The sequence below is a fragment of the Papilio polytes genome, unplaced genomic scaffold (genome assembly GCF_000836215.1).
Source record: "Papilio polytes unplaced genomic scaffold, Ppol_1.0 DF823691.1, whole genome shotgun sequence".
NCBI lineage: Eukaryota > Metazoa > Arthropoda > Insecta > Lepidoptera > Papilionidae > Papilio > Papilio polytes.
Window position 1 is genome coordinate 77552 of NW_013525513.1, and position 25035 is coordinate 102586.

The 25035-nt window shown below is 33.1% G+C and overlaps 4 protein-coding genes across 7 annotated transcripts in view; 2 read left to right on the forward strand and 2 right to left on the reverse strand.

The window, feature by feature from the left end:
* The first annotated feature begins 130 nt into the window (after positions 1-130).
* LOC106104096 (leukocyte elastase inhibitor-like) lies at positions 131-5289 on the forward strand. Its single transcript, XM_013284041.1, has 7 exons — positions 131-291; positions 412-1391; positions 1845-2015; positions 2982-3195; positions 3720-3934; positions 4574-4756; positions 4946-5289. The coding sequence occupies exons 1-7, from the start codon at positions 279-281 to the stop codon at positions 5225-5227; spliced, it is 2058 nt and encodes a 685-aa protein (XP_013139495.1). The 5' UTR covers positions 131-278; the 3' UTR covers positions 5228-5289.
* A 432-nt stretch (positions 5290-5721) lies between these two features.
* On the reverse strand, positions 5722-12658 carry LOC106104102 (facilitated trehalose transporter Tret1-like). Of its 2 annotated transcripts, XM_013284049.1 has the most exons (8): positions 12424-12658; positions 9814-9949; positions 8459-8687; positions 7411-7567; positions 7080-7297; positions 6636-6807; positions 6148-6434; positions 5722-6044 (listed from the first exon to the last, which is right to left on the reverse strand). In XM_013284049.1, the coding sequence occupies exons 1-8, from the start codon at positions 12493-12495 to the stop codon at positions 5750-5752; spliced, it is 1566 nt and encodes a 521-aa protein (XP_013139503.1). In that variant the 5' UTR covers positions 12496-12658; the 3' UTR covers positions 5722-5749. The 2 variants fall into 2 exon arrangements, with proteins under 2 accessions (XP_013139503.1, XP_013139504.1); XM_013284050.1 differs by lacking the exon at positions 12424-12658 and having other exon boundaries at positions 8459-8683; positions 9814-9898.
* A 392-nt stretch (positions 12659-13050) lies between these two features.
* LOC106104101 (facilitated trehalose transporter Tret1-like) lies at positions 13051-21784 on the reverse strand. The gene is made up of 8 exons (XM_013284048.1): positions 21634-21784; positions 16848-16983; positions 16267-16495; positions 16005-16161; positions 14732-14952; positions 14266-14437; positions 13701-13987; positions 13051-13399 (listed from the first exon to the last, which is right to left on the reverse strand). The coding sequence occupies exons 1-8, from the start codon at positions 21700-21702 to the stop codon at positions 13105-13107; spliced, it is 1566 nt and encodes a 521-aa protein (XP_013139502.1). The 5' UTR covers positions 21703-21784; the 3' UTR covers positions 13051-13104.
* The window catches only part of LOC106104104, a 12669-nt gene continuing 6574 nt past the window's right edge, over positions 18941-25035 (forward strand). For 2 of the 3 annotated variants that reach the window (XM_013284052.1, XM_013284054.1), the window contains exons 1-2: positions 18941-19156; positions 24657-24697. In XM_013284052.1, coding sequence (XP_013139506.1) covers position 19156; positions 24657-24697 — 42 coding nt within the window. In that variant the 5' untranslated portion in view covers positions 18941-19155. Of the gene's footprint in view, positions 19157-19465; positions 19551-24656; positions 24698-25035 lie in introns of those variants that run through there. The other variant, XM_013284053.1, reaches the window with a different exon arrangement.

The following is a 25035-nucleotide window of genomic DNA, read 5'->3' on the forward strand; positions in this document are numbered from 1 at the left end:
TAGACGACTCGTATCATCAGTAAAGACACAATAAACATAATAAACTTTATAACTTGAGGGATATAGTTCTAATTTGATTGAACAAGAATTCGTAATGAAGGATCAGATAATTCTGTTGTTTGTGACCATTCGGCTTACATCGGGCTTTAGTAGTGGCGAGCGAACGTGTATGTTGTGCCGATAAAATATCTCATATTAATGTTGTTAAAATATCTTATTATTTGTGATAAATAAATTGCTGTATATTGTTTCATGTCAGTGGATAATTTAAGTTTACAATGATTTTAAAACGTAAGTAGAATTTATTATTGTTGTGACTCAGTTGTGATGAACATTGTTATAGTGCATTATTCTTGATTATGTTAAATTTTGTTACGTCACTCAACTAACGAAACAATTTATTACTTTCAGTAATAATAGCATATTCTATTTTAATATGGACAGCAGATTCCCAGACATATCAATCAAGTAATGACTTCGAACGATTTATTCTTTCAAATATTCCGCAATTTAACATAGATCCGTTTGGAGTAAATGTTAATCCAAATTCTCGGCGGTATTCCCAGAATACGGATCAATCATATTTGAATAATGGACTGGGAGCTGAAAAAAGGTCATCAGATTATCAACCCAATATACAGATTCAACAACAAACTCAAAAAAATAAAAAACAATCACATCAGATAGTGTTTCAACCCAGTGTTCAACAACAGAAGCAAACACAATTGCAGACTAACAAAAAAAGTGTTGCGCTCCCGTTGCAATTGCAACAACCACAAAATGTACAACTACAATTGCAACAGAACGCACAGCCACAACTGGACTCAAGCCAACAATCAAATTTTTACCCACAAAACCAGCAACAACAAACGAATTACCAACAAACTGTAAGACCACAACAACAAAATATACAACAACAGCAACAGAATTTCCAACAAAATCTACAATCACAGACACAGTATAATCTCCAAAATCAACAAACGCAACAACAGAATTATCTCCAAAATCAGCAACCGCAACAACAGAATTATCTTCAAAATCAGCAAAACCAACAACAAAATTATCTCCAAAATCAGCAACCGCAACAACAGAATTATCTTCAAAATCAGCAAAACCAACAACAAAATTATCTCCAAAACCAGCAAAATCAACAGAATTATTTACAAAATCAGCAAATCCAACAACAGCTGCCTGTCTATTCACAAAACCAGCAACCTCAAGCTAACGTACCGAATAATCAAATTTATTTTTCGGGTCAAACGAATACACAAAAAATAAACAGCGGTCTACCATCGAAGTTTGGCACTGACAATACCGGAATAACAGGCCAAAATGCAAATTACAACAACGAAACTCTTGCTATAACTAAATTTGGTCTGAAATTGTTTAAGGTGAGTTTTTTTTTTACATTAGGAGCGGGCGCACATCTTGGACTAATTTATCGAACTATTGTTGTGCGATTGTCGATTATTTTGCATCCAATTCAACTGTTTAGTTGCACAACTAAAAATCGAATAGTGTGAGTACCTCCATATTACCTCATAAGCATCAAATTGCGACTAAATAGTTTTGCAATAGTTAGTCAAAGGTGTGCCCACGTTCTTAGAAATGTATCGTGAACCTTTTTAAAAACTAATCTCAAGTCTAATTCTTATTAGAAATTTTAATTTTATTAACTCATATTGCATACATAGAATAAAAAATATGCAAACTATTGAGAAACAAGGAAAATAATTTGTGATATGTTAAGAATGTGGTTTCCCAAGTTAAGCATCCGTTATTTTATGTATGCTTGATATGTATTAAATGAACATTGAACATAATTAGTTTTATATGATTTTCAGACCGTAAATATCCAAGGGAATAGTGTGATATCACCGTATTCCATCGCGATACTGTTAGCTCTTGTACAACAAGGCTCCTTTGGGTACACGCAGCAAGAAATCACTCAGGCTCTCCAGTTGACTCCGGACGCATCGCAAATATTGTTTAAAGGACTCACATCATTTATGAAGGTATGCTCATTATTCTATCATTTTTAATGTTGCAAAGACAAGAAATACTAATAAGGTTGATGCACAATAACAGCATTCTTGCCTGCCTGAAGTTGATTATGTATCTCGACACACTGCACTTAAAGAGCTGGCCACCTTTGAGTAAACCATCGCAAAATTATTTTGATTGTCGATTGTTTCGCAGCCAATTCAACTGTTTAGTTGCACAATTAAAAATCGAGTAGTGTGCGCACCTCTATATATGCTCATAGGAATCAAAACGCGACTAAACAGTTGTGCGATAGTTTGGTTTTAGATGTGCGCTCGCAGTTAAAAAACAAATGAGTCGCAGATGTGGCGTTAAACTGTTTGTTTCTGCTACCCAGAGAGTTATAGAAAAAGATTTAGATTTTTTTAAAATTCGAATTAAAAATTTAAAAAAGAATTTCAACCACATTATTACAAAGTTAAAAATTTAAGCAATGTTTGTCTATGAATTTCATGTTTCATGGGAGTAATTATATTGAAGACAAGATAAAAAAAGTATAGAAAAGAGTCAAATTAAATGATTATGTTTTTGTATTGCGTCTAAATTATGGAAATATTTAACCAATCTTATATAATTATTTAGTAATAACTATTTGGTGTGGTCGGTAAGTCGGTATATATTTTATATTTAAATTTACACACAAACAATATGCGAGGGTTAAATAATTAAAAGTTAATTTGGAACTGCTTGGATTTAGTTTGTGATTGTATAACAACAATGCACGAATTTTTAAGAATGTCTGTTACTAATTTTAAATTCCAGTTATAATAAAGCAGGCGCTAAGCAAACGAACGGTTTAGGCTTTATTATGTGATGATCCCATCATCATTCATAATACGTATAAGTACTTCTTCACTGTTCTATATTAAGAGTCCTTTGTTTCTCTAAGTCTTTTTCCAAGTTGGCTTTAACGTAGTGTTCTTTTGTTTTTCCAATAGAAACGTGGTTCCAGCAGCATTCTGAAGATTGCAAGCAACTTGTATATAGCAAATGGCTTTACACTTGACAAGAAGTTCAAAACAAATGCAATCAATGCTTTCGGCAGTGACGTCACCAGTGCGAACTTCAACGATCCTTACGGAACTGTGGCGAGGATCAACAGTTGGGTGTCTGATAAAACGAATCACAAGATTACAAATCTTTTAACACCAGGTAATTTTTGAGACTTCATCCAGTATCTTTTTACAAATCGCATAACTTTGTATGTTGCTTTTTTCGATTAACTTATGTAAAAAACAAAAGTAAGTAGCCTATGTGTTCTTCCATACACTGCTCTAAATCTATGCCAAATTTAGGCTACAAACTCTAACAAACATCCATACAACCATCCATTCATCCATCCATCTAAACTAATCTAAACTTTCGCATTTATAATATTAGTTAGATAGAAGTACAACATCGTATTAATAAAAAAAATGTTTTTTTTTGTCTTATGCTGTGTTTACATTTATTATACCATTACCTAGTGCTTTATAAGTGTTAGGTTGACCTATATTTAAACGGAGTAAAACTTCGGAAACACATTTCACGTAGTTATCGAATCAAAAACACTAACGAATGGTTAAAAGGGAAACCGGCCATTAGATTTTTAGGACCTGTTACACCAAATGTATCCGCTGCTTCTACTTTTACTTTAAACATAAATAAATAATGACTTTTTTGTTTTTTATCCATAGAGTCTATTGCACCAGAAAGTTTAATGGTATTGGTGAATGCTATATACTTCAAAGGCACGTGGGACATTAAATTTAGACCAGAGCTGACAGAGGACAATATATTCACTCTGAGCGATGGTTCCCAGAAGTTAGCGAAATTCATGCAAGCGACAAGAACGGTCAGAACTGATGTCGATCCAGTGTTAAAATCACAAATAATGGTACTCCCATTCGCGGTAAGTTTTATTAAATTAATTTTATACATACATGTAAAAAAAATCTGCCTCCTTAGACAAAGTAACATCGATTATCGCTATCGCTGATCGAAAAGTCTATCATAAAATGTATAGAACTGACAATAATAACATTTGATAAGTCACGTATGCATTCCTATGCATTTTGATACATTTTGTCGATGCTATAAGCGACATCGATAATCGAAAGTCACTTTGTCTAAGGGGCTGATGCGTGACTTATGCGAAAAGAATGTGAATATTTGTCCAGATTATTTAGGACTTTGTACCTTAGGAACCATTACGTATCGTGTGCCACTTCTAAAAAAAATGTTTAATATGAACATAGACGTGTCAACAAATGGTTTAGACTTGGTTTTTATGGGTAAATTCCGTGCCTGTAATGATGCCATCGCGTTCGCACTTCATATACAAAATTTATACTTATTTCATAGCGCATAATGAATGTATATGATCAGTGGCGTATCCAAAAATTGTATCGCGTACCATTTCGAATTAGAGCCCTTCAAGAAGCGAGCCTACCTTTTCCTCAAAGACCGGCAACGCATCTATAGTTCCTCTGGTATTGCGGATGTCCATGATTTTACACAAAATATTTATAGTTTCATATCGATATTCCAGGGCAGTCAATACTCCATGATGTTCATACTTCCACTGAAGGGGAACAACGTGAATAACGTACTTCTATCATTGACGGAGCCACAACTATATTCATACCAAAACCTTGAACCTAAGGAAGTTAAGATTAAAATCCCCAAGTTTACTATCAAGCAAGATAGCGACGTGCAATCTGTTTTTAACGCGGTAAGTGAACATTAATAATACTTATTATTGTTACATTTTTAAGTATCTTTTAAAATGACTATTCATTTACGAATTAAGACAGGGATTAGAAGATTGAACAAAGACTTTAGACATACTCTGCCAAACTTCTTTACGGTGAAGACATGAATGTGAAGACAGATATTAAATTTTACCTCCGTTTTTTTACAGCTTGGAATTTGGACAATGTTTGGTAATGAAGCAGAACTCAGCGGCATTGGTCATAAGAATGGGATTTCACCGCGTATCTCATCTGGTATCCACAGTGCGATTCTATCTATTGACGAGAACGGAGGTTCCGCCTCAGCTGCCACTTCTTTATCAGTGGTCGCACTTTCCTACGATGATCCTTCTACATCTTTCACCGCTGATAGACCATTCATTGCAATACTTTGGGATAACAAACTCACCACGCCTCTGTTTATGGCCAAAGTTGAAAATCCGGAATTGTAATTATTAGTCAATTTTATATTTTAGTGTAGTTGTGAAGTGAGGTGATTAAAAACTTAGATACACTTTTGTTTTTCTTGTTGTAGCGTTAGAATATAGTGTACCTGATACTGATATGTATAAAGCATCTGTCCTGAATAAGAGTAAGAGCGCGCACACACGCATGACAAAACTATCGCACAACTGTTTAATCGCATTTTGGTTCCTATGAGCTTATATGGAGGAGCGCACACTATTCGATTTTTAGTTGTGCAACCAAACAGTTGAATTGTCTGCGAAACAATCGACAATCGCACAACAGTTGTGCGACATTTTAGTGAAAAACGTGCGCCCGCTCTTTGTTTTGGATATGTATTAAAAGGAAAGGCGTTATAGATTATTTTTTTTTAATTTATGATTACTATACGTGAGATCTGTCAATCAGCTGTAGGTTGTTACAAAAAAACAAACAGCATAGAAAGTTAGAGACTTTTATTTAATTTATGGTCCTTAAGTAAAGTTAAAAATTAATCACAATAGTTTTAATTACATTGAATACTTTTTTCTTTTGAATCTCTTAAAGAAATTTATAAATGGATCGTCGGCGAATGTTTTCGATTTATCTTCATTGTAGAAATCTTCTATTTCTTGTAGCGTTTTGCCTTCTGTTTCGGGCAAATAGAAGTACAAGTATATAGTGCCGAGGAAACCAAACCCTGAATAAGTAGCAAAGGTGCCCCATAATTTTAAATTGATCTCAAGGTCAATGAAAGTTTTCGCGGCGAGAAAACTAAATATGTAATTGCTGGCTGCTGCGATACCTTGAGCTGAAGCACGACTCCTAAAAAAACCATTAGATTAATTATGGCAATGTAAAGAATATGAAAGTCTTTCATTTATAATGGAGTAGATGACTTAAACACTAGTTAAAAACCATATCTTACCTAAACGGAAACACTTCTCCTAGCAGAACCCAAGGCACAGCGAGTCCAGTGAAAGTAGCCACCATATAAAACAATACCAAAGGTACATAGCTCTTTTCCGTCGGGAACGTATTAGTGTCATAAGAATAAACAGAGTCTGCGAGATTCTTTCTGGAGTAGACGCTGAGAGCGGCGCAGAAGATAGCAGTACCGAACATCGCTGATATTGCTAGTTTGCGTTTACCAACCACTTTTATTAACATCACCACTACGAGAGCAGTTAAGAAGGTTATAACGCCAACCATTAGCTGAAAAGGGAAATTGTTTTATCACAATTAGGTAGTTTTAGGCGGAAAACAAGCAAGCGACAACTGCTAAAGTAACAAAGAACTTTGACATTTTAAAGGCTGCAGATGTATCTTTGATTATAACTAAAGGTTCAAATACTAAAGTTGTCTTGGACAACATAAAAGTATATATTGCGTTTGAATATATATAAAGTTTCTTACGACAACAACTTTCCCGTCTTGCGCCATGCCGAGTGCGCCGCATATGTTCACCATGTTGGGTCTGATGGGCGCGAGGCCGCTCATCACGTAGAATAAAAAGTACATCATCACCAACACCAACGGTCTCATTGTCTCTTTACCCAGCATCACGTATCTAAATTTGTAGATAGATCTAGGGGAAGAACATTTACGATCTTGTAGTTATAACCACTAAAACTACCTAACATAATTGTCTTAAAGATACTTATGCAAAGCAACGTATAGAATTTGTATGCCTACTATGAGTTTTTATTTTTTATTTTAACAAAGTCGTATCATTTTCCCTTACTTTTCACTAATTTTGTGTTTTTTCTGCTACTAAATATACAAAGTTAGTAATAAGGCATAATGTTTTAATGCTACATTAGATAGTTGAAATACATCCGAATTGTTACTCGTATATACCTTTTAAATGAATTCATCTTATAGTGTTCACAACTCTTCGTTACGTCATCAATCTTGTCACAAATAACACATTTCTGAAGCTTCTTGCTATACTCCACCAGCTCATCGAATTCTTCTTTAACATCTTCTGGTTTAGTCCATCCCCTCAGATAACACAGTGACTTTAACGCATCCTTTTCTCTGCCTCTAGAAAGTAACCATACCGGTGTTTCTGGAACCTGTAAGTATATTACAAAAATGTATAGCATGTACTTCAGTCAAAGTCTGTTAATATTGTTTTTGCGAGTTTGAGGTAATCATTACACAACAATAGCCAGTGGTGGTCACTTACCAAGAACACAAAAGCCATAGAGCTGACAGGTACCACAAGACTTATTAGCGCCGCTCTTCGCCAGTCCACTACAGTACCGAGGAAGTACATCACGAATACACCGATCGAGGTAAATAGTTGGGTCAGTGTGCAAAGAGCCCCGCGTACAGATGGTTCACTGAAATTTTAACACACATATCCATATAGTAAAAGTACTTAAATTGTCACTAAGATATTTAAAATATATAGCTAATTCATTACATGCTATTTAAACTTTTCCAGCTCTTGCTGATCTTCTAAGATCAATAACATCCTTAAAATAAAATTGATTGATTTGCTCTGGAATTCGGGTCAGCGACCACAAGTAGATAATAAAGAGCCAGACGAGAGACGTGCCAATACAACTCTATTTGTATGATTGTAGTTTTGAATTTATTATTTAATAGTCGTAGTCGAGGCAAAGCATACATTATCCCTTACTTTATGACAATCATGGTCTTTCGGAATACTCAAATACATGATATTTTTTTACATCATAAGGTGGCAAACGAGCAAGTGGCCATCTGATACCGCCAAAATAGCGAAGCAACCGCTGCGCATAGACATTCACAATAGCCGATGCATTGCCTACCGTTGATCGAATAATGGATCATGTAATTTTTTTATAATTTAAAAAGCCCATTGAACCATCATAATCTATTTACACTGAGGTATTTTTATTGCAGTTAATATTTATATTGTGATAAATCTTCGTATTTTAAATTCTCTCTGATTAACATTGTATTGATAAGATTGCAGCCATTGACCTAAAAGTTATATCTTTGTCTTTCGAAATTCATGATGCCATTGGAATCGAATTACTATGACCATTAGCTTATCAGCCTCTAAATTACAAAATAGATATACCTGAAAAACATTAAGGCAGAGTACTAAAGTAATTTTTACTAGATGATGACTTTTATGTGCAGTGGCCACTTCGCACTTTTACCGCAATAAATTTTAATACAATCTTTGTAGAAACACTTCCGCAATGGAAGCCAACAGCAAGGTATAAACAGAGGTATTTTACCTGATTTCCCCTACATAAGAGTTGATCGGTGCTTCCATAATGCCAGTTCCCAATCCTAAGAGTCCATTGGCGATGAACAGAGATGGTAGATCCCATGAGAAATACAGCAATAACCAAGCCACCAGATGCGGTATATTGACTAAGAAGTTAGCTCTTTTACGACCGCAAAAGTCTACTACCGGACCTGATAGTAATGCACCAACTGGCTGAGTTAAATATGAAAGACTACCTGAAAAAAAAATACACATATATACCAAGGGCCATACACGGATATCTTTAAGCAGTCCATATGTAGTCGTGAACATTATAGATGTATGTAATTAAACTTGTATGACGCATTGTTAATATTTGAATACGGCAAATAATACATTGTGCATGTTTCAGTCATGAGTGTACATCGATGACCTCGATCTGTCAAAAATGTAGACATGCACCTTCATGTTGAACGTCATTGTACAGTATTATTACATCGTTTACCATCGTGTTATTGTCTACGTAATTACACTATTATAACAATTTATTTTTACACAATGAAAAAAAAAAAGATTTTTCTGATAAGAAAAGAATAATGTTATGATTTGGTTCAACATAAGCATCATTGTTGACAAAAGTCTTGAATTTCAAATAATAACAAACGCCACGGTATTTTTAGAGCGAATATATGAATGGATGTTCTAGAACATTCTAGTACACTGTAGTCTCTAAATAGGAGATCGGAATAAACCCAACTGACGTAGAAGGATGTGCGCGTTTATATCATATTTGCTCCATTGTGAATGCCCATAGTCAAAACTGCTTGAATGATTTTGTAGCGTTAGATATATTTCGATTTGTATTCCTCATTAGTTTCTATTCTTCACTAACTGTATAAGATACTAGCTTTCGCCCGCGATTCCGTCCGCGTGGGATTAAAACAAAAGAAAAGCAAGTAGCCTAGTTCTTCCAGACTTTGTTCTACATCTATGCCAAATTTCATAAAGATTCTTTCAGCCGTTTAGGCTACAAACTCTAGTAAACATCCATCCGTCCATCCAAACTTTTCGCATTTATAATATTAATAACATGTAATACAGTTAATGGAGATCTTTGTATCCATAATATTTGTAATAATTACATTGCTCAGAGATGTTTAAGTACACGTATAATCAAACTAAGATTCTGCATGCGACGTTCTTACGTTGAGGGAATACATCGTGATGCCTGCACATATCAGCGAAAAAATTCTATGTGAAGTCAACAAACCCGCAGTGGGCCAGCATGGTTGACTATAGTCTAGTCACCTCTTATTAGGGTAGGCTCTGAGCCCCTCAGTGGGGATGTATAGTGAGCTGGTGATGATGTGATGTGATACTTACCAAACCATGACGCTTGCGTTTCATCTAAGGATAACCCTTCTTTAGCATTGAGTAGACTCGGCACTGCGATTGTGGCGAAACTAATCGCCATTCCAAGGTCCAGTAAAAGAAAGTTGGGCGGCATACATGCTATTACCTGGAAGATATTATTGCAACCAATTAAATAAGTGATTCGCAATATCTATATTGATTATATTGCTAAATAAACTAATGGCTCTTGAGATTTCTGGAAAGATCCTACCAAATGCGTGCCATTAAATATATATTTTTTGTATGGAAGCTAAAACCATCTCAAATTTTATAATTGACCTTTTTGTTTATATGATGCGTGAAGATTACATTGGTAGTTTATATAGAGAGGTTGGAACCAAGGTAAACTGGTGTTCTTTAGAGGTTGAAATACGCGGATAAATGCACACATAAGTATATAAACTTATTTAATATTATTTTAAGATATTGGTACAATTACAATCTTTGCAAATGTTTAAGAAGAAACAAAAACTGGTTACTCAAAACTGCATAGATTCCACGATAAGGTTATCCTCAATTTAGTTTTATTATTCGAATATTAATTTGAAGAGTTATTTTGATATTCAAAATTCGATTTTCCTGTCGACTATTTAGATGTGTTGATGAATTTTAGGCGACAATAAACTTGCATTTAAAAAATATTTTACCTTGAATTTGAAAGACGTCAACGCAAACATTGTATAGACATTTTATTATTAGGTTAACAATGTTTTAAGATGTTAAAATCTTTTGTTAAGTAAATCCTTTACATTAGTTATCACGAAAGTAGTAAAGATTATATCTTTGTATGTACAATGTATATGTAGTAACTGTTTCACTATATTGTAAGATGTTAGGATTTATGTTAACCAAAGATAAACAATGAAATAATCTGTTCAAATTAAAGAATTATTCAGTGACATTAAATACGATGACCTCGTGTGAAGATGTATTTTATTTGCACATTATTTTTGTTTGAGTTGACTGAGAAAATAAGGACGGTGAAAGACAATTGGTAACATTTCAGCCTTCTATGGAGATAAGGATTGTTAAACTTTTTTATGTTAAAATCATATGAGAATTTTATTCAATTAAAACCATTTAATGATCCCATACTTCGATTACCACTAAGCATATAAAGAGGCGTTTATTTTTGACAGTCAAAAACAAAAAACCTTATTGTTATATCCGTTTTAAGAAACAACGATGGAAGGCCACGGTTACAATTGTCGCATTTATTTTATTGCCGAATTTCAAGATATTCCGAAGTTATGTTAAATTTAATTTCATATACAATATTTTTTGAAACATTTTAAGTTTCTCTGTCGCCGAAAATGGTAGTTTTTGCGGCAGTTTGAGTAAGAGATTGTGAATTTCAAGTCCTTGAACGAGACAGTTTACGATCTCATTAAAGTTATATACGAGCCTTACAGTAACAATCGAAGGCGTGCTTTTTTACTCTTATATCTACTTATTTTACTGATATCATGATTGCATTTACTTTTAAAAGGAGATTTGTGTTCAGTTTGGAGGTTCTTTGTTTTTTCTCCATATCTTTTGGAATTCACCAATTTGTTCTTAAAATTGTTGTAATTTTGTCTGAATACACGCTGAAGACGGCAGAACTGACTAACGGTTTCGTAAAATTTTAGTAACTCGATTTTTATAATCGTAACAAGATCTTGTACGAGTAAGTTCCGCAAGTGATTTTTATATCAAGTCAATAAAGTTTTTTTAATCCTGTTTGTTTCATTTTATTACTATATAATATTACCGTTACTTTGTACAGTCCTGATAATTAGTATTAAAAAAAATGTTATTACCGGATTACGGGATCTGAAGAACAACACTACTTTCGATTTGAAGTATTTACGTAAAATGTTCCTGAGGGTTTATCACGAATACTCTTGAGAAATTTCTATTATGTTATCGAGAAATTTTGTATAAGATTTTTGCAGCGCTGCTTGATGAAGTTAAGAAAACGTTCTTGCAACTGTGGCGCAAATATTCGTGATAGAACCTGTAGTTCTAGAAATGTTTTTAACACGTAAAACACTACCGATACAACTGTACAAACAAGTTGTTGCTGCCTATATCTTTATATAAAATATACTGATCACAAAACGTTTATGCACAAAATTGTATTTTTTTTTAATTACAAATCATTGTTTTGTTTTTAATTACTCTAAGCTAAGCTATTTACTTTTTATGTTCACGCTCGATAAACTCGTCTTCATAAGTTTTTCTTATACTTTTTTTATTAGCATCAAAGAGTACTTATACACTTAGAAAAATAAAAACAATCTGAACGTGCAAACTTTATATTACGCAGATTTCACATTGATGTACAAGAAACAGCTATTAATTAGCGAATGCTTGCTAATGAACGGGTACGTATTTTTGAAAAGTGCTTTCGATACTTGCAAAATCAGTCATTGTATTGTATAAAATCGGCGATAATCTTTGCCTGTACCCATACTTTAAATGCACTCTTACTAAAATATTTTTAAATTGTATGGATAACTGTAAATAAAATATTTGTCTATATTAAAAATACCTACTGTTCTTAAATAATGTAAATCGAAATAAAAATTTACTTACCTGAGATGCGACACATCGTATTCGACTAACTGGAATGGTACTCGCAATTTGATCTTGTATTTTATGCACCATTTTTGTTATTAATTGTTAATTAAACCACAATTAGTAGTACTCATTAAATAATTATATGCGTGTGATACACATTTCTCACTTCGATAACACTGAGTGCGAAAATGTCGGGTACAAATATATTTTCTTACGTCGCGGCTGTCACATACTGTGAATGTTAACTCACTGTCACTACACACACTTGTTAGTTGTATGTACCTAGTATAGTACTATTCAAACTTTATAGCGGCTCGGAAATCCAAACCAAAGTCATATCGGAAATCCGTTGGTATAGTATGGATTATTTTAAGTTATTCGCAGGACATTACAATACAAATGTCGAACACAGTTCTGTATATGCATTCTTTCATTTGTAATTGGTGAAGCGATACAAATATTCGTTTGCAGATTACGAACGGCCATTAAGTGTGACTCTTATTGTACCTACCGGTTTATTCGTTTCGAAATTGAATACGTTTAGGCTTACTGATAGTGTTTATGTAAGTTTATCTTCTGCATTTTGTAACATTCAATTGGTTTCTGTGGGATTAAATAAAACCAATTTTATATTTAGGTATATTATCACTTTATATGCTTAGTATATTTAAATAACTATATTAATGAGTCTTATATTTATTGGTTAATATTTCTCCTCTTAAGTCTTTTTAATGTATTAATAACAGGATCGTTTGCGAACGTTTGTATTTTATCACCGTTGAAGAATACTTCGATGTCCTCTAGACTCATGCCTTCGGTTTCCGGTAGGAAAAAGTATAGGAAAATTGTTCCGACGAAGCCGAAAGCCGCGTACACTGCGAAGGTCCCCCACAACTGTCCGTAAACCTCCAGATCTATGAGCGACTTCGCACCGAGGAATGTGAATACGTAATTACTCGCTGCTGCTATACCTTGGGCTGAGGCTCTGCTTCTGTTAATTAAAAAACTATGTTAGAATAATTATATTTTTAACCGAGACGAATATAAGAATAGAATATGAAATTTGGCATAGTTATAGAGGACAGTCTAAAACAACACATACACTACTTACTTTTGTTTTTTTTTTAATACCACGCGGACGGAGTCGCGGACGAAAGCTAGTAGAATATGAACTCAGTAAAAAATGATTATTTTTTTATTTTGAGAGCTACCTGTTTTTTTTTGTTTTTGTATTGATTTTCATTTTACTATTGTATAGGGATTTAAAAAAAAAACAATAGCCAACGTATTACCTGAATGGGAAAACTTCTCCAACAAGAACCCATGGTAAATTGAACCCGGTGAAGAATGCCATCATGTAAAACAGTATAAGAGGCACGTAGCTCGTTTCCTTGGGGAACGTACTCGTGTCGTAGGAGAAAACGGAATCATCGAGGTTGTATTTAGCGTAGACGCTCAACGCCGCGCAGGAGATAGCGGTGCCGAGAAGAGAGGTGATGGCCATCTTTCGCTTGCCGACATATCTGATGGACGCTATGACGAGGACGCTACAGCATATCGTAATGATGCCGACGTTTAGCTGCAAAATGAGATATTTTTATTTGATGATTAGAAGTTATGTTTACGGATTAGAAAACATTAGTTAAAATATATTGATGCTTAGGTAAATTTGATATGTGGCTAAAGTAAAATAATTAATGGACTTTATAGTAAAATTTAAAGGAATCTTTATGGGGACCATTTATGAGAACAGTATTTCCTCTAAGGAATTAGATAACACTAATTAGAAGTCACTCGATCAAAAGCAAAGATAAGGTGTAGTAAGAACTAGTTTTACTGTAAGAAGTTAATACTCACAACAATATCTTTGCCGTCCTGAGCCATACCGAACGCGCCGCAGATGTTGACCATGTTGGGCTTGATGGGCGTCAGGCCGCTCATCACGTAGAACATGAAGTAGACCATCACAAATATCAATGGTCTTAGTGTCTCTTTGGCGAGCATCACGTATCTGAACTTGTACATAGATCTGGAAATAGGAATACACAGAATAAGGAGAAAAGAACAGATAAAATAATTTTATCGTAACAAATATGGTGGATACTGTCATAGAATATATAAAATTATTTCATATTAGTCGCTTATTGGTCCTATTTCGACCCTAATGGTCATGTAATCTGGTCTAATTTGGACAAATAGCACTTTTTATTACTTTATGTAGTTATTATTTTATTTTCACTGTATCCAACACGTTCATCCGGTTCTGGAAATTCCTTAAAACTGATACAAAGAAATTCTTTATTACTCGTGTAATAATTTTTACCTTCTAATAGGATTCATTGTAACATGTTCGCATGTCTGTGTGTCTCTATTGTATAATTTATAGCAAATGACGCAATTCTGTAATTTTTTGCTATAATCGACCAGTTGGTCAAACTCCTCCCTAACGTGCTCCGGCGTCGTCCAACCTCGCAGCTTACACAGAGAATTTAAAGCATCTTTCTCTCTGCCGCGTGATAGCAACCAAACTGGAGTCTCCGGTACCTGAAAACCCAAATAATTATTAACGTTATAAACTTTGCTACAATTAATTCTAGTTCTGATTATTGTCGAAAATATTGTAAGTAAAATTCCAAAACCAAATGACTTCATTGAACAGAAAGATCTATTACAAAAAGAAAACAACTACTCGATAATACAAAGAAGATTCTATGGAAAAGTTATATTCTAACAAAATTATTAAGCATTTTTTAATATACACTTTTGTTCATTAACATGTTAAAGTTTTGTCTAATACAATATCGCCAAACCTTCCAAAGTAAGGAGAAAATATAAAACACGACGCTATAGAAATAAAATTTATAACACAACTGTATAATTTATTGTAGATTTTAAGAGTAAAAGCAGGTCCAATGTAAGGATTCGCGAGTATTCGACAAAACAGGACACCTTTGTCGGCGATACTCAAAATTCTTGTTTTCTTAAGTGATACGACAAAAAATGTATTTATCTTTGCATTCCCTTCATATCCGTAGCAATGTAAACTGTCCTTATTAAGGAAGGATCGTAATTAAATCACACTTTTATGCATTTTATGGTCTCAATTAAAATTTAAGTTGTACTCTTTACAGTTATGAGACATCGATATCGTTACCTTTACCAATTTTATCCGCCTTCATGTATTATTTGGAGATTTGATGTGAGAATATATTAGCCATGGATTTTATAATTATAGTTATGTAATGAATGAAAGAAATAGATATACATATACGTTTACGTTGACGTCAATAAGTAATGTAGCAAAATGATTAATGTACTATCGTAAGTAAGAATAAGAGTATGAGCATTCCGTTAACTAAACTATCGCACAACTGTAATGCGATTGTCGATTGATTCGTAGCCAATTCAACTTTTTAATTGCACAGCTAAAAGTAGTGTGTGCACCTCCATATAAGCTCATAGAAATCAAAGCGAGACTAAAAAGTTATTCGAAAGTATAGTTTGAGATGTGTGAACGCTCTAAGAGTGTACATGATGTTTGGTTGCATTGCTTCGCTCCACTTTTCATGTCATCTTGGACGTATTTGTATACTGACCAAGAGCACCAGCGCCATAGAACTGATGGGTATCGCCAGACTGATTATCGCCGCGCTCCGCCAGTCCACTACTGCCCCGAGAAAATACATCGCAAATGTCCCCAGCGACAAAAACAGTTGTGTAAACGTTGATAATGATCCTCGAATTGACGGCTCACTGAAAAACAAATAGAAAATAGAATATAATTTAGCATTAAGTCGCAAAAGTTGTGAGCAGTTAGAAGTAAACATCAATAACTCTATTTAGGTAATGATTACATACCTGATTTCACCAACATATGCGTTAATCGGCGCTTCCATAATACCGGTTCCCAATCCCAGTAAAGCATTGGCCATAAACAGGGACGGTAGATCCCACGAAAAATACATTAAGATCCAGGCTATTATATGAGGTAAATTCACTACGAAGTTAGCCCGTCTTCTTCCCAGGAAATCCACAATAGGCCCAGAAATGAAAGCGCCGAATGGTTGCGTAAGCGATGATAAGCTGCCTGAAATTATAATAATTAAATTGAAAAACTGAGAGATTGGTACGAATGGAAATGGACACAAATGTTTAATTTTGCTTCCTGAATCAATAAAAAAACAAATTAAGATTATTCTATGTATAGTAGGTGTCGAATTTACTTCGTAATTCAACCCAATCACTATGGTTAAAATAGAATCACATAATTTTAAATAAAGTTTAGCTAGAAAAAGGCTGATTATTGTTAGTAAAATAACCTTATTTTAAACTACAGTTTGATAAAAAAATTTAAATGAACATAGAGTATAGATTCTTAACTAGTAAACTTAATTTTAACAACAGAGTTCTTCGATGTAACCTAAGTCTAAGATACTCACCAAACCAAGATGCCTGGACATCGTTTACGGATAAGCCTTCCCGGGCGTTAAGAAGGACTGGTAGTGCTATAGTTGGAAAACTTATAGCCATCCCAAGGTCTAGTAGAAGGAAATTCGGAGACAAGGATGATATGATCTAAAAAAGAAACAATTTAAAATGCTCATAACCATAAAAATAGTCCCCTTTTTCCTATGTTTATATAACTTATCAATAGATGGCGTTACTATGAAATACACGAACAAAAATGAACCGCTTACGATAATGGGTTCAGTTATTTCATAGTTTAAAAAAATTGAACACATTAATTAGCATTAAAAATAAAGATAATTTCGAAAAAAAGTTCTAAGTTAAAAAAGCGTAGGTATTTTAATTTTGTTCCAATTTTAATGTAGAACTAGAATTTTTTATCTGACAAATTGGTTACTTTTTTTGACGCTTCTAATTTGGGTCGTGTCCATCTTTAAAACCTAGTTAGCTATTATTAAATGTATATTATCACTGAACATTCACACATTAAGTATTTCCGTTAATTGTTTATTAGTTTTTATGTTTATTCAGTTTTAAAACCTTGGAGGTAAACGTACAAAGTTGTTACAATAAATTATGTAAATAAGTTCGTCGCAACAAAATCGTTTTAACTCAGACGCGTCATTGTGTCAGCCATTGTTATAATTTTACTATACATCTATACATATAATAAAATTGGAGTGTCTGTTTGTAATATCAAAAGAAAAATTTCAGATTTCGGGAAGATGATGTATTTACGTTGCTGATAACCAAATTCTCATTTAAAAATGTTTGCCTATCTGTCCGCAAGCCGCGTTTGTTCCGGGTGTTCTTCGAAGCGGCTTGGCCGATTTCGACCGTACTTTCACTGAAGGGTAGCTGACATAGACGGGCATATTATAAGGTACTTTTTTATTTTTATATTGCGTGGACGAAGTCGCAGGCAACAGTTAGTTTTGAATATACTTTGCTTGTGAAATGAAAATGTATAAAATAAATGTAGGCAATATTCATTATATTAGAGCCAAAAAAATCGTAGAAAATATTCAAGCAAGTAAAATTGTATATCTAGTCGTTACTCGTAAGTATTTTAGCGTCGTGGGATTCTACTCCTAAAATCTTGGTATCGTGGATATCAACATACAATTGAACGACTCTGGATGAAATTAGGCACAGCCCTAGAACATAGTCTGGAAGAACACATAGACTAATTACTCAGTTTCTTTTAATACCTGCGCGTTGGGAGTCGCTAGTAAAATATTTTATTGGTATAAATCTATTTAGAAATTGTATGTTGCCTTTGTTTTTCTGACTCTGAGGAAGGATAACAACAGGAAGAATTTGTCACAACCATGACATTATTTCATATAGATGACCTAGAAGTCATTTACAAAAGTGTGGCATTGCATTTATTTAAATAAAAGTAGGTTAATCTTTAAACGATTTATTTACAAAGAAGCTTAAATAAATCGTACAAATAAAACCTTCAATGGATACACGTGCGTAGAACTCAATTGTATTATATCGCTGACACTGTCTAAACTAAGAGAATGAAAGAGATGCCAATATGAGACAATTTGAATGTCACGGCAGTGTAGGCTCACGGCTTATCTTATAAACGGTTTTTTTTCATTTTAATCTTTTTTGTCTAAACCATAATTAAAACTCCCGCTTAACTTAACCTTAATCTAAAAAGCGAATGGATCTCAGGATTTTTTATAAGTATTTTCATCTATCATGTTACTTTTTAAGATTGACCCACAAATAATTCATTTATTTAAATAATTTTGGTAGCAAAACCTATGTGTTCTTCCAGACTATGTTTCACATTTTTGCATTTATTCAGCCATTTTGGAGATATTTAGTGTTCCTTCCAATCATTCAATTGACATCCTTCGATCCTTCTAAACTTTCGGATCTACAATATTAGTAAGATAAGATTTCAATATTAAAAATAAAGTTCAGATTTAGGTGTGCCTACATTACTTTTAACGCGTCAATTAATTAACATACAAAATATTTATATTAAGCGTGACAAAAAAGTTTCTAACATTCGTTACGTATAAATTATTCATTATTTCGTCACGTTTGTTCGTTGTTTAAGTGGTTTTTGATTTCAGGTTTTTGTCCGAGGCACGTGATGAAGTCACGTGCGTCAAACATTCGAATATTTTGTCCTAGAAATCTGGGAAACCAGTGTGCGCGTGTAGTGTAGCGCTGACATAAACGGATTGCCAGTAGAACGTTCAACCTATTAAAGTTCCCTATACACGGACCACAGTGATGTCATCCCCTGCTTGAAGTGAGTACAGATTACGATAATTTAATGTCAGTCAGTCAGTGTATGTCGGCTTTTGCTATAATTTTTGGGTAATACAGTGGAGGTTAGAACGTGTAAGATTTGTTTCGACTGAACATATGTCGAGATAAAGATGTTATTAAATTTAAACCATGGATTCCTATCAAATAAAATCTATACTACTTATAATATTATTTATAGAAAGAAAAAATTGGTTTGTTTTTTTAAAACATTCTATGACCATTAAAAAGCTGCGTCATTAGTGAAGAACGTATTTTTATTATTTTAAGTCACGCGGACGAAGTCACGAGCAACAGCTAGTAGTGAATAAAGTTGTCAAAGCTTAAAAAAAGCTTTATGTAACGGTATCAAGATACGATTTCACAAAATCAATTTAGTAAGTTTTATACGATTTTACTATTAGCATAATAAAATGGCATTCGTGTTACGTTTATTTTTAGTTTTGTCTTTGGGGCATTGCGGCTGGTGAAGTACTCAATAACCATAATCGTGCATTCCCACTGACGACATTTTTATCGTATTAGATGACAATTGAGCAAGCTAAATTCGCCAAATAGTGAAGCGACCTCTGCCCACATACATCCGCATATGCAGATACGTTGCCTACCTTAAATCGACAGGGAATAGGAGGCATGAGAAGAGGATATTACCTTTCCCTATGCGTACTTTCCTCCGCCAGATCTGTACTAATAGTATGTATATGTATCATATTTAGACGGGTGCACGGGTTCTGTTAAGGAAGGCAATTTGTCTTTAACACTGGCTTGTGCTTTATGTTCTTACTTTGATATTAGATAACTCTGTTTGACATTCTTCAATCTTGAGGTTTTTTTAAATAGTCCATTACAGCAATGAAACATGAAACTTAAAGTTAAATTTGTTCATCTTTCTATTTTGGTTTAAAAATGTCTTTACCATCCTCGTCTTTATCCAATGTCGTTATAATTCATGCCAAGGTGAGGTTAAGTTTAAAATGTTTAAAAATGACAATTTGTTACTGCCGCATCTACTAACGCTTGTAGATAATATCATCATTTGCTCCAAATGAAACATAGATATGTTTTACTGTAAAATATTTTTACAGAAAATTTTCTAGCCAGAATCAAGTTATTCCTTAATTAACTTATACAACCTTGATAAAGTTTTCTTAAATATCGTTGTAGTAATTCCTCACCATTTGTAACCCTTTGTTTAATTTATAATAACATTAAGATTGTTTAAATTCGTATTCATTTTGTAAACTCTAATTGTATGGAAGTGAACAAAAGTAAATCTTTTTTCCCATAATGAGTCACGCTTGCGTGTATATAGGAATCTTCCATCCTTTAGGTTATTTATAAGCATAACATAAGCTGAAGTTAATTGTTTTAATATATATCTTATAGCGCCGTTTTGTTCCTCTTAAGGCCGACATAGACGGCCTGCTCAAAAAATTCTATATCCACATTTTTAAGCGTTGGTTGATCTACAGTTAATCGCCACTAAATGCCGCCAGTTACATGCAAGCTGTTTGTGTATGTCAGCCCTTGCCATTAACTGGCATTGATATATATTACACTTTTGCCGCGACTTCATCCGTAAAAAAATGAGCTGTAGTTTTTAGTCTATTTCATACCTAAATTTACATCAGTTCCAAATTTTATACAGATTCAGTTTGTACGGTTACCAGGTAACAAACAGCCATCCATACAATCAAACTTACGCATTCATATTTATAAGATTAATACGACACGTTTCACCATTTCTAGATTATAATTTAGTGTTAAAGGTACAAATTAGTTTTGAGTTAGTATAAATTCAAACGTAATAATCCTATCTTTGTTGCTTTCAATAAATAATTTGCAATTTAATTTCTATTTATAATTTGGAATGACGATTAGCGTTACCAGTTTTTTAGAGAAAGTAAAGACTCAATACCAACCAACATTTCAAAATATAACACTAAGGTGAATTGTAAACGACTGCATGTTTTTAAATGTCTTTTCAAACCATCGTTCTTATTAATTCTGATGTCTATTACTATTACGATTCAGCCTAAAGGGGAAAGATTGGGCCGATTGATCAGTAGGCCGATCTGTTAAACAAGAAACACTTTTCTTCACTAAGGGTCTACGACTCTGAGTATATCTCATAGCATAACTAACATTAAAATGCCTATTAACTGTTAATTTGATATTGTCCAGTGTGACGAACAAATAATTAAAAAAAAACGACTGAAATAGTTTAAAAAAAAATTCGTGAAAATTCGATTTTAGTGTGTTGGTAACAAATAACACTTTTTTGCTACAAAAAACTCCGTCGAATTAAGGGCTAAGAAGGCACTAAACTGCGTGTGACAATTAACTAAGCTATTATTAATGCAATATTAAAGATACATAAAAGTATTATATCTTAGAATCCCCCAAAACAAATTGTTTTGAAAGAATAAATAAAGTTTTTAAGTTGTCCTGTAACAATACCTGTGAAGCAATACTCCGGAACCTGCTGGCTGCAGGACTCATTTGGTCCATTTGCACTTTTATCACCATTTTGATTTCTTTCAATTTAAATTATAAATAAAATAATAATTTAACACATTAAACTTTCTATTTTAATATGATTAAATTTCTCAAATGTTAAACTTTAATAATGTATTTTAATTAAATTTGTAATTAATTTAATTATCGTTGGCACAATTTCAAATTTCGAACATTTTTATTTGCTAATATGATGTGCGCCTGCGTCGGTCAGACGAGGTTTAATGAATGTCTCTGAAAAGACGAATACAAACTAGACTACAGCGTCCTTTGTATTTTGAAATATTCCGCTATAGAAGATGTAAAAGTTTATCTCTAATACAGTGTGTGTTTGTCAGTTCGCATTCTTCACCTTGGATTACCTTCACGTGTAAAATTAAAGAAATATGTTAAGTAAATTGATCTTGAAAAGAGATATCTTTAATATTGTTAAGGTATTTTAAGGAAATAGTTAATTGTGTGTTTAAGATTAAAATTATATTTGATTTTATCCATTTTTCAAATGACGCAATTCATTTAAATACGCGAGGGTATCAACGATATTTAGAATAAGGTTTTTAAGCGAAATAAATCCCAGTCTATTTTGGAATTAAATGTATTTTCAAGAGTGTCCTTCTTGATTCAAAAGTGACATTATATTTTATTTACCTTATCTATAATTAATGTATTTTAATTACCTTGCTTTAGAATTTAAAACTGGCAAATAATAACAATAAATGCCTTCGCATAGCAACAAAAACAAACACATCGAAATGTAATTTAATATAGATAAGTTATATACCAGTTAAAACTAGATAATAGTTACAATCTAGTGCAAATCTAGTGTTAATCTTCTATCAGTAAATCAATACGTGACAGACACTAAACAGAGATCACGTTTACAATGTAAGTCACTACCGCACGTGATAACGAATTTATACCTTAGGAGGAGAAATAAATCGTGACTCTTTGTTTTTTTCTCTTTAAAATGTGACCCTTTTCGTCGCATGGCTCGATTTATAAACAAGCCAGTTATAGTGTTAAAACTTTTTTTTAATACTGGTAGATTCTTGTTAATCATAATATTATAAACTTGCTTTCTCCCAAGACTCCGTCCGCGTGGAATTAAAAAAAAACAAATGAGTAGATTATCTGTTCTTCCAGACTATCCTCTACATTTATACCAAATTTCATCGAAATCCGTTCAGTGGTTTAGGCTACAGACACTAACAAACATCCATCCATCCATCTAAACTTTCGCATTTATAATATTTGTATGATGTGAAAGTTTATATGGATTGATGGATGGATGGATGGATGTTTGTTAGAGTTTGTAACCTAAACGGCTGAACGGATTTTGTAAATTTGGTATAGATGTAGACGATAGTCTGGAAGAACACATAGGCTACTCCACTTTCGTTGTTTTTTAATTCCACGCGGACGGTGTCTCGGGTGATAACTAGTTTACTAATATTTCCTTTAACCATTCCAGCTACGTTCTACACTTGTGCTAAGATATGGTTCACGACAATAGTCGAATGGCGATTCGAACTCTCGACCCCAAGATCGGTGAGGTAGAGTAATGAGCGTTTTGGGAAGGTGGGGCAGTCCCCCCCTCTATAAATGGGATAATTGTAAAATAGAAGATACCAGAATTCCTTGATTTCCATTAACGAAGCTCTGCTAAAGTGCTTACTTTAAAAAAAAAACAAAGCAAACATCATCTAAGACTTGCGGCAGTGGATTTCACGGTTATTCAAGATTTGTCTTTTAATATTTCACAAAGAAAATCTTTAAACGGCTGTCATAAAATATTCCACCGTGAAGTCATACTTTGGCTGTGTACTGTGAATGAAACGCTTTGTAGCGAACTGTTCGGAATTTTCTTTCTATACTTACAGGTCGTTTACTTTACAATAAAAAATACCTTACTATAACACTATAATATAATATTATAAAAACCAACTAGTCTACTTACTTTTAATGTAATTTACAACCATAAATCTATTCGTTCTAAAATGTTTTGAATTGTAATGTAACCTAAGTTGCTGGAAATAGAAGGCTTTTTTATTTTATTTATTTATTTATAACAATATAAATGCGAATGTTTAGATGGTTGGATGGATGTTTGTTAGAGCTTGTAGCCTAAAATGGTGAACGGATATTAAATTTGGCTAGATGTAGAGAGTAGTCTGGCGGAATACACAGGACACTCTCTTTTGTTTTTTTAATTCCACGCGCACAGAGTCTCCGGCTAAAGCTAGTATAGATATATAAGTTAAACAACTCTACAACCAGGTATATAATAATAAGAAACAATGATATTTTGTATGGCCTGATACGCAATGAGGTTTGATATGGATGGTGTACATTTTTCAACAATTTTACTTTTATTTTTATTAACGATAAAATCATTCAAGCCTGCTATATTTTTAACTCAATAGTTAAATTGTTCAATTAAAACTGTGTGTGTAGGCATAGTTTGAACTAATCGTATATAGCTTCAGAAATCGCGGTTGTAACTTCTCTATGTAGTTGATTGTAGTGAGAAGCCTCTAATCTTGTGCATTTACTTTAAGTATTATATGTACCTAACATTTCGAGTTCCTTATTTAATTTATATTACCTTTCTAGTGTCACTTTTTCAATCTACTGCAGTTAAAACAAATGATATAGTTAAATTAAAAACTATCTAAGTTTGAATTGTCTAAATTACAATGTTTCAAATGTTATTGTATGTTTCACTTCAAGTTTAAGTTTCGAATGTTTGTTAGTTCGTTACATTTTAATGTGAAATTCAATATTTTTATTTATTGCGAAACCTTGATAAGGTTTCAGTTACGAATGTTTCATAGTTCATGCGAAATACATACAAAATGTACTAGAGAAATAACAATGTTCTTAGTTTTCCTTCTTAGTAAGCATCTTTATTGAGTTTAGTGTTATATGACAATGGAAATGTATTTTAAGTATTTCTTTATTTTCAGTGGTATCGCTTGTTCCTTGGTCGGAACAACATTTGGCGTTTGTAAGTTTTTTTTTTTAAATATTATCTTTGGAAATAATACAATGTCTATTCCACTTGTATGCCTTCTTTTGTTCTTCTATCATCATTCTTCTTTTACCTCTTTCTTATCGAAGCTGGCAACGTATCATTAGATATTTTTATGGTTATTTTACGCGGGAAAAAGTTCAGGGAAAAAGTTTATTAGAATTTCATCATTTATTTTAAGAATTAAAAAAATGACAGATCGTTTGTTAAAAATTATAAATACTTTTAGCAACTACGAACGAATTTTAATAAAAAAAAGAGTTACAAGATGGCGAACAACATTATTATTTGATTGGACACAAAATCTATCTGTT

What these genes read in the sequence shown, in the direction of transcription:
- LOC106104096 (XM_013284041.1), top strand. An exon ending in TACAAATCTTTTAACACCAG is followed by an intron (nt 3,196 to 3,719) that starts GTAATTTTTGAG and finishes TTTTATCCATAG; the next exon opens with AGTCTATTGCACCAGAAAGT. An exon ending in TGCAATCTGTTTTTAACGCG is followed by an intron (nt 4,757 to 4,945) that starts GTAAGTGAACAT and finishes GTTTTTTTACAG; the next exon opens with CTTGGAATTTGGACAATGTT.
- LOC106104102 (XM_013284049.1), bottom strand. Translation starts at nt 12,495, where the DNA reads ATGGTGCATAAAATACAAGATCAAATTGCGAGTACCATTCCAGTTAGT. An exon ending in CTATGGCTTTTGTGTTCTTG is followed by an intron (nt 7,298 to 7,410) that starts GTAAGTGACCAC and finishes ATATACTTACAG; the next exon opens with GTTCCAGAAACACCGGTATG. An exon ending in AAGACGGGAAAGTTGTTGTC is followed by an intron (nt 6,435 to 6,635) that starts GTAAGAAACTTT and finishes TTCCCTTTTCAG; the next exon opens with CTAATGGTTGGCGTTATAAC.
- LOC106104101 (XM_013284048.1), bottom strand. Translation starts at nt 21,702, where the DNA reads ATGGTGATAAAAGTGCAAATGGACCAAATGAGTCCTGCAGCCAGCAGG. An exon ending in TCCGGAGTATTGCTTCACAG is followed by an intron (nt 16,984 to 21,633) that starts GTATTGTTACAG and finishes TTTCTTTTTTAG; the next exon opens with ATCATATCATCCTTGTCTCC. An exon ending in GGAGAAGTTTTCCCATTCAG is followed by an intron (nt 13,400 to 13,700) that starts GTAATACGTTGG and finishes TTTAATTAACAG; the next exon opens with AAGCAGAGCCTCAGCCCAAG.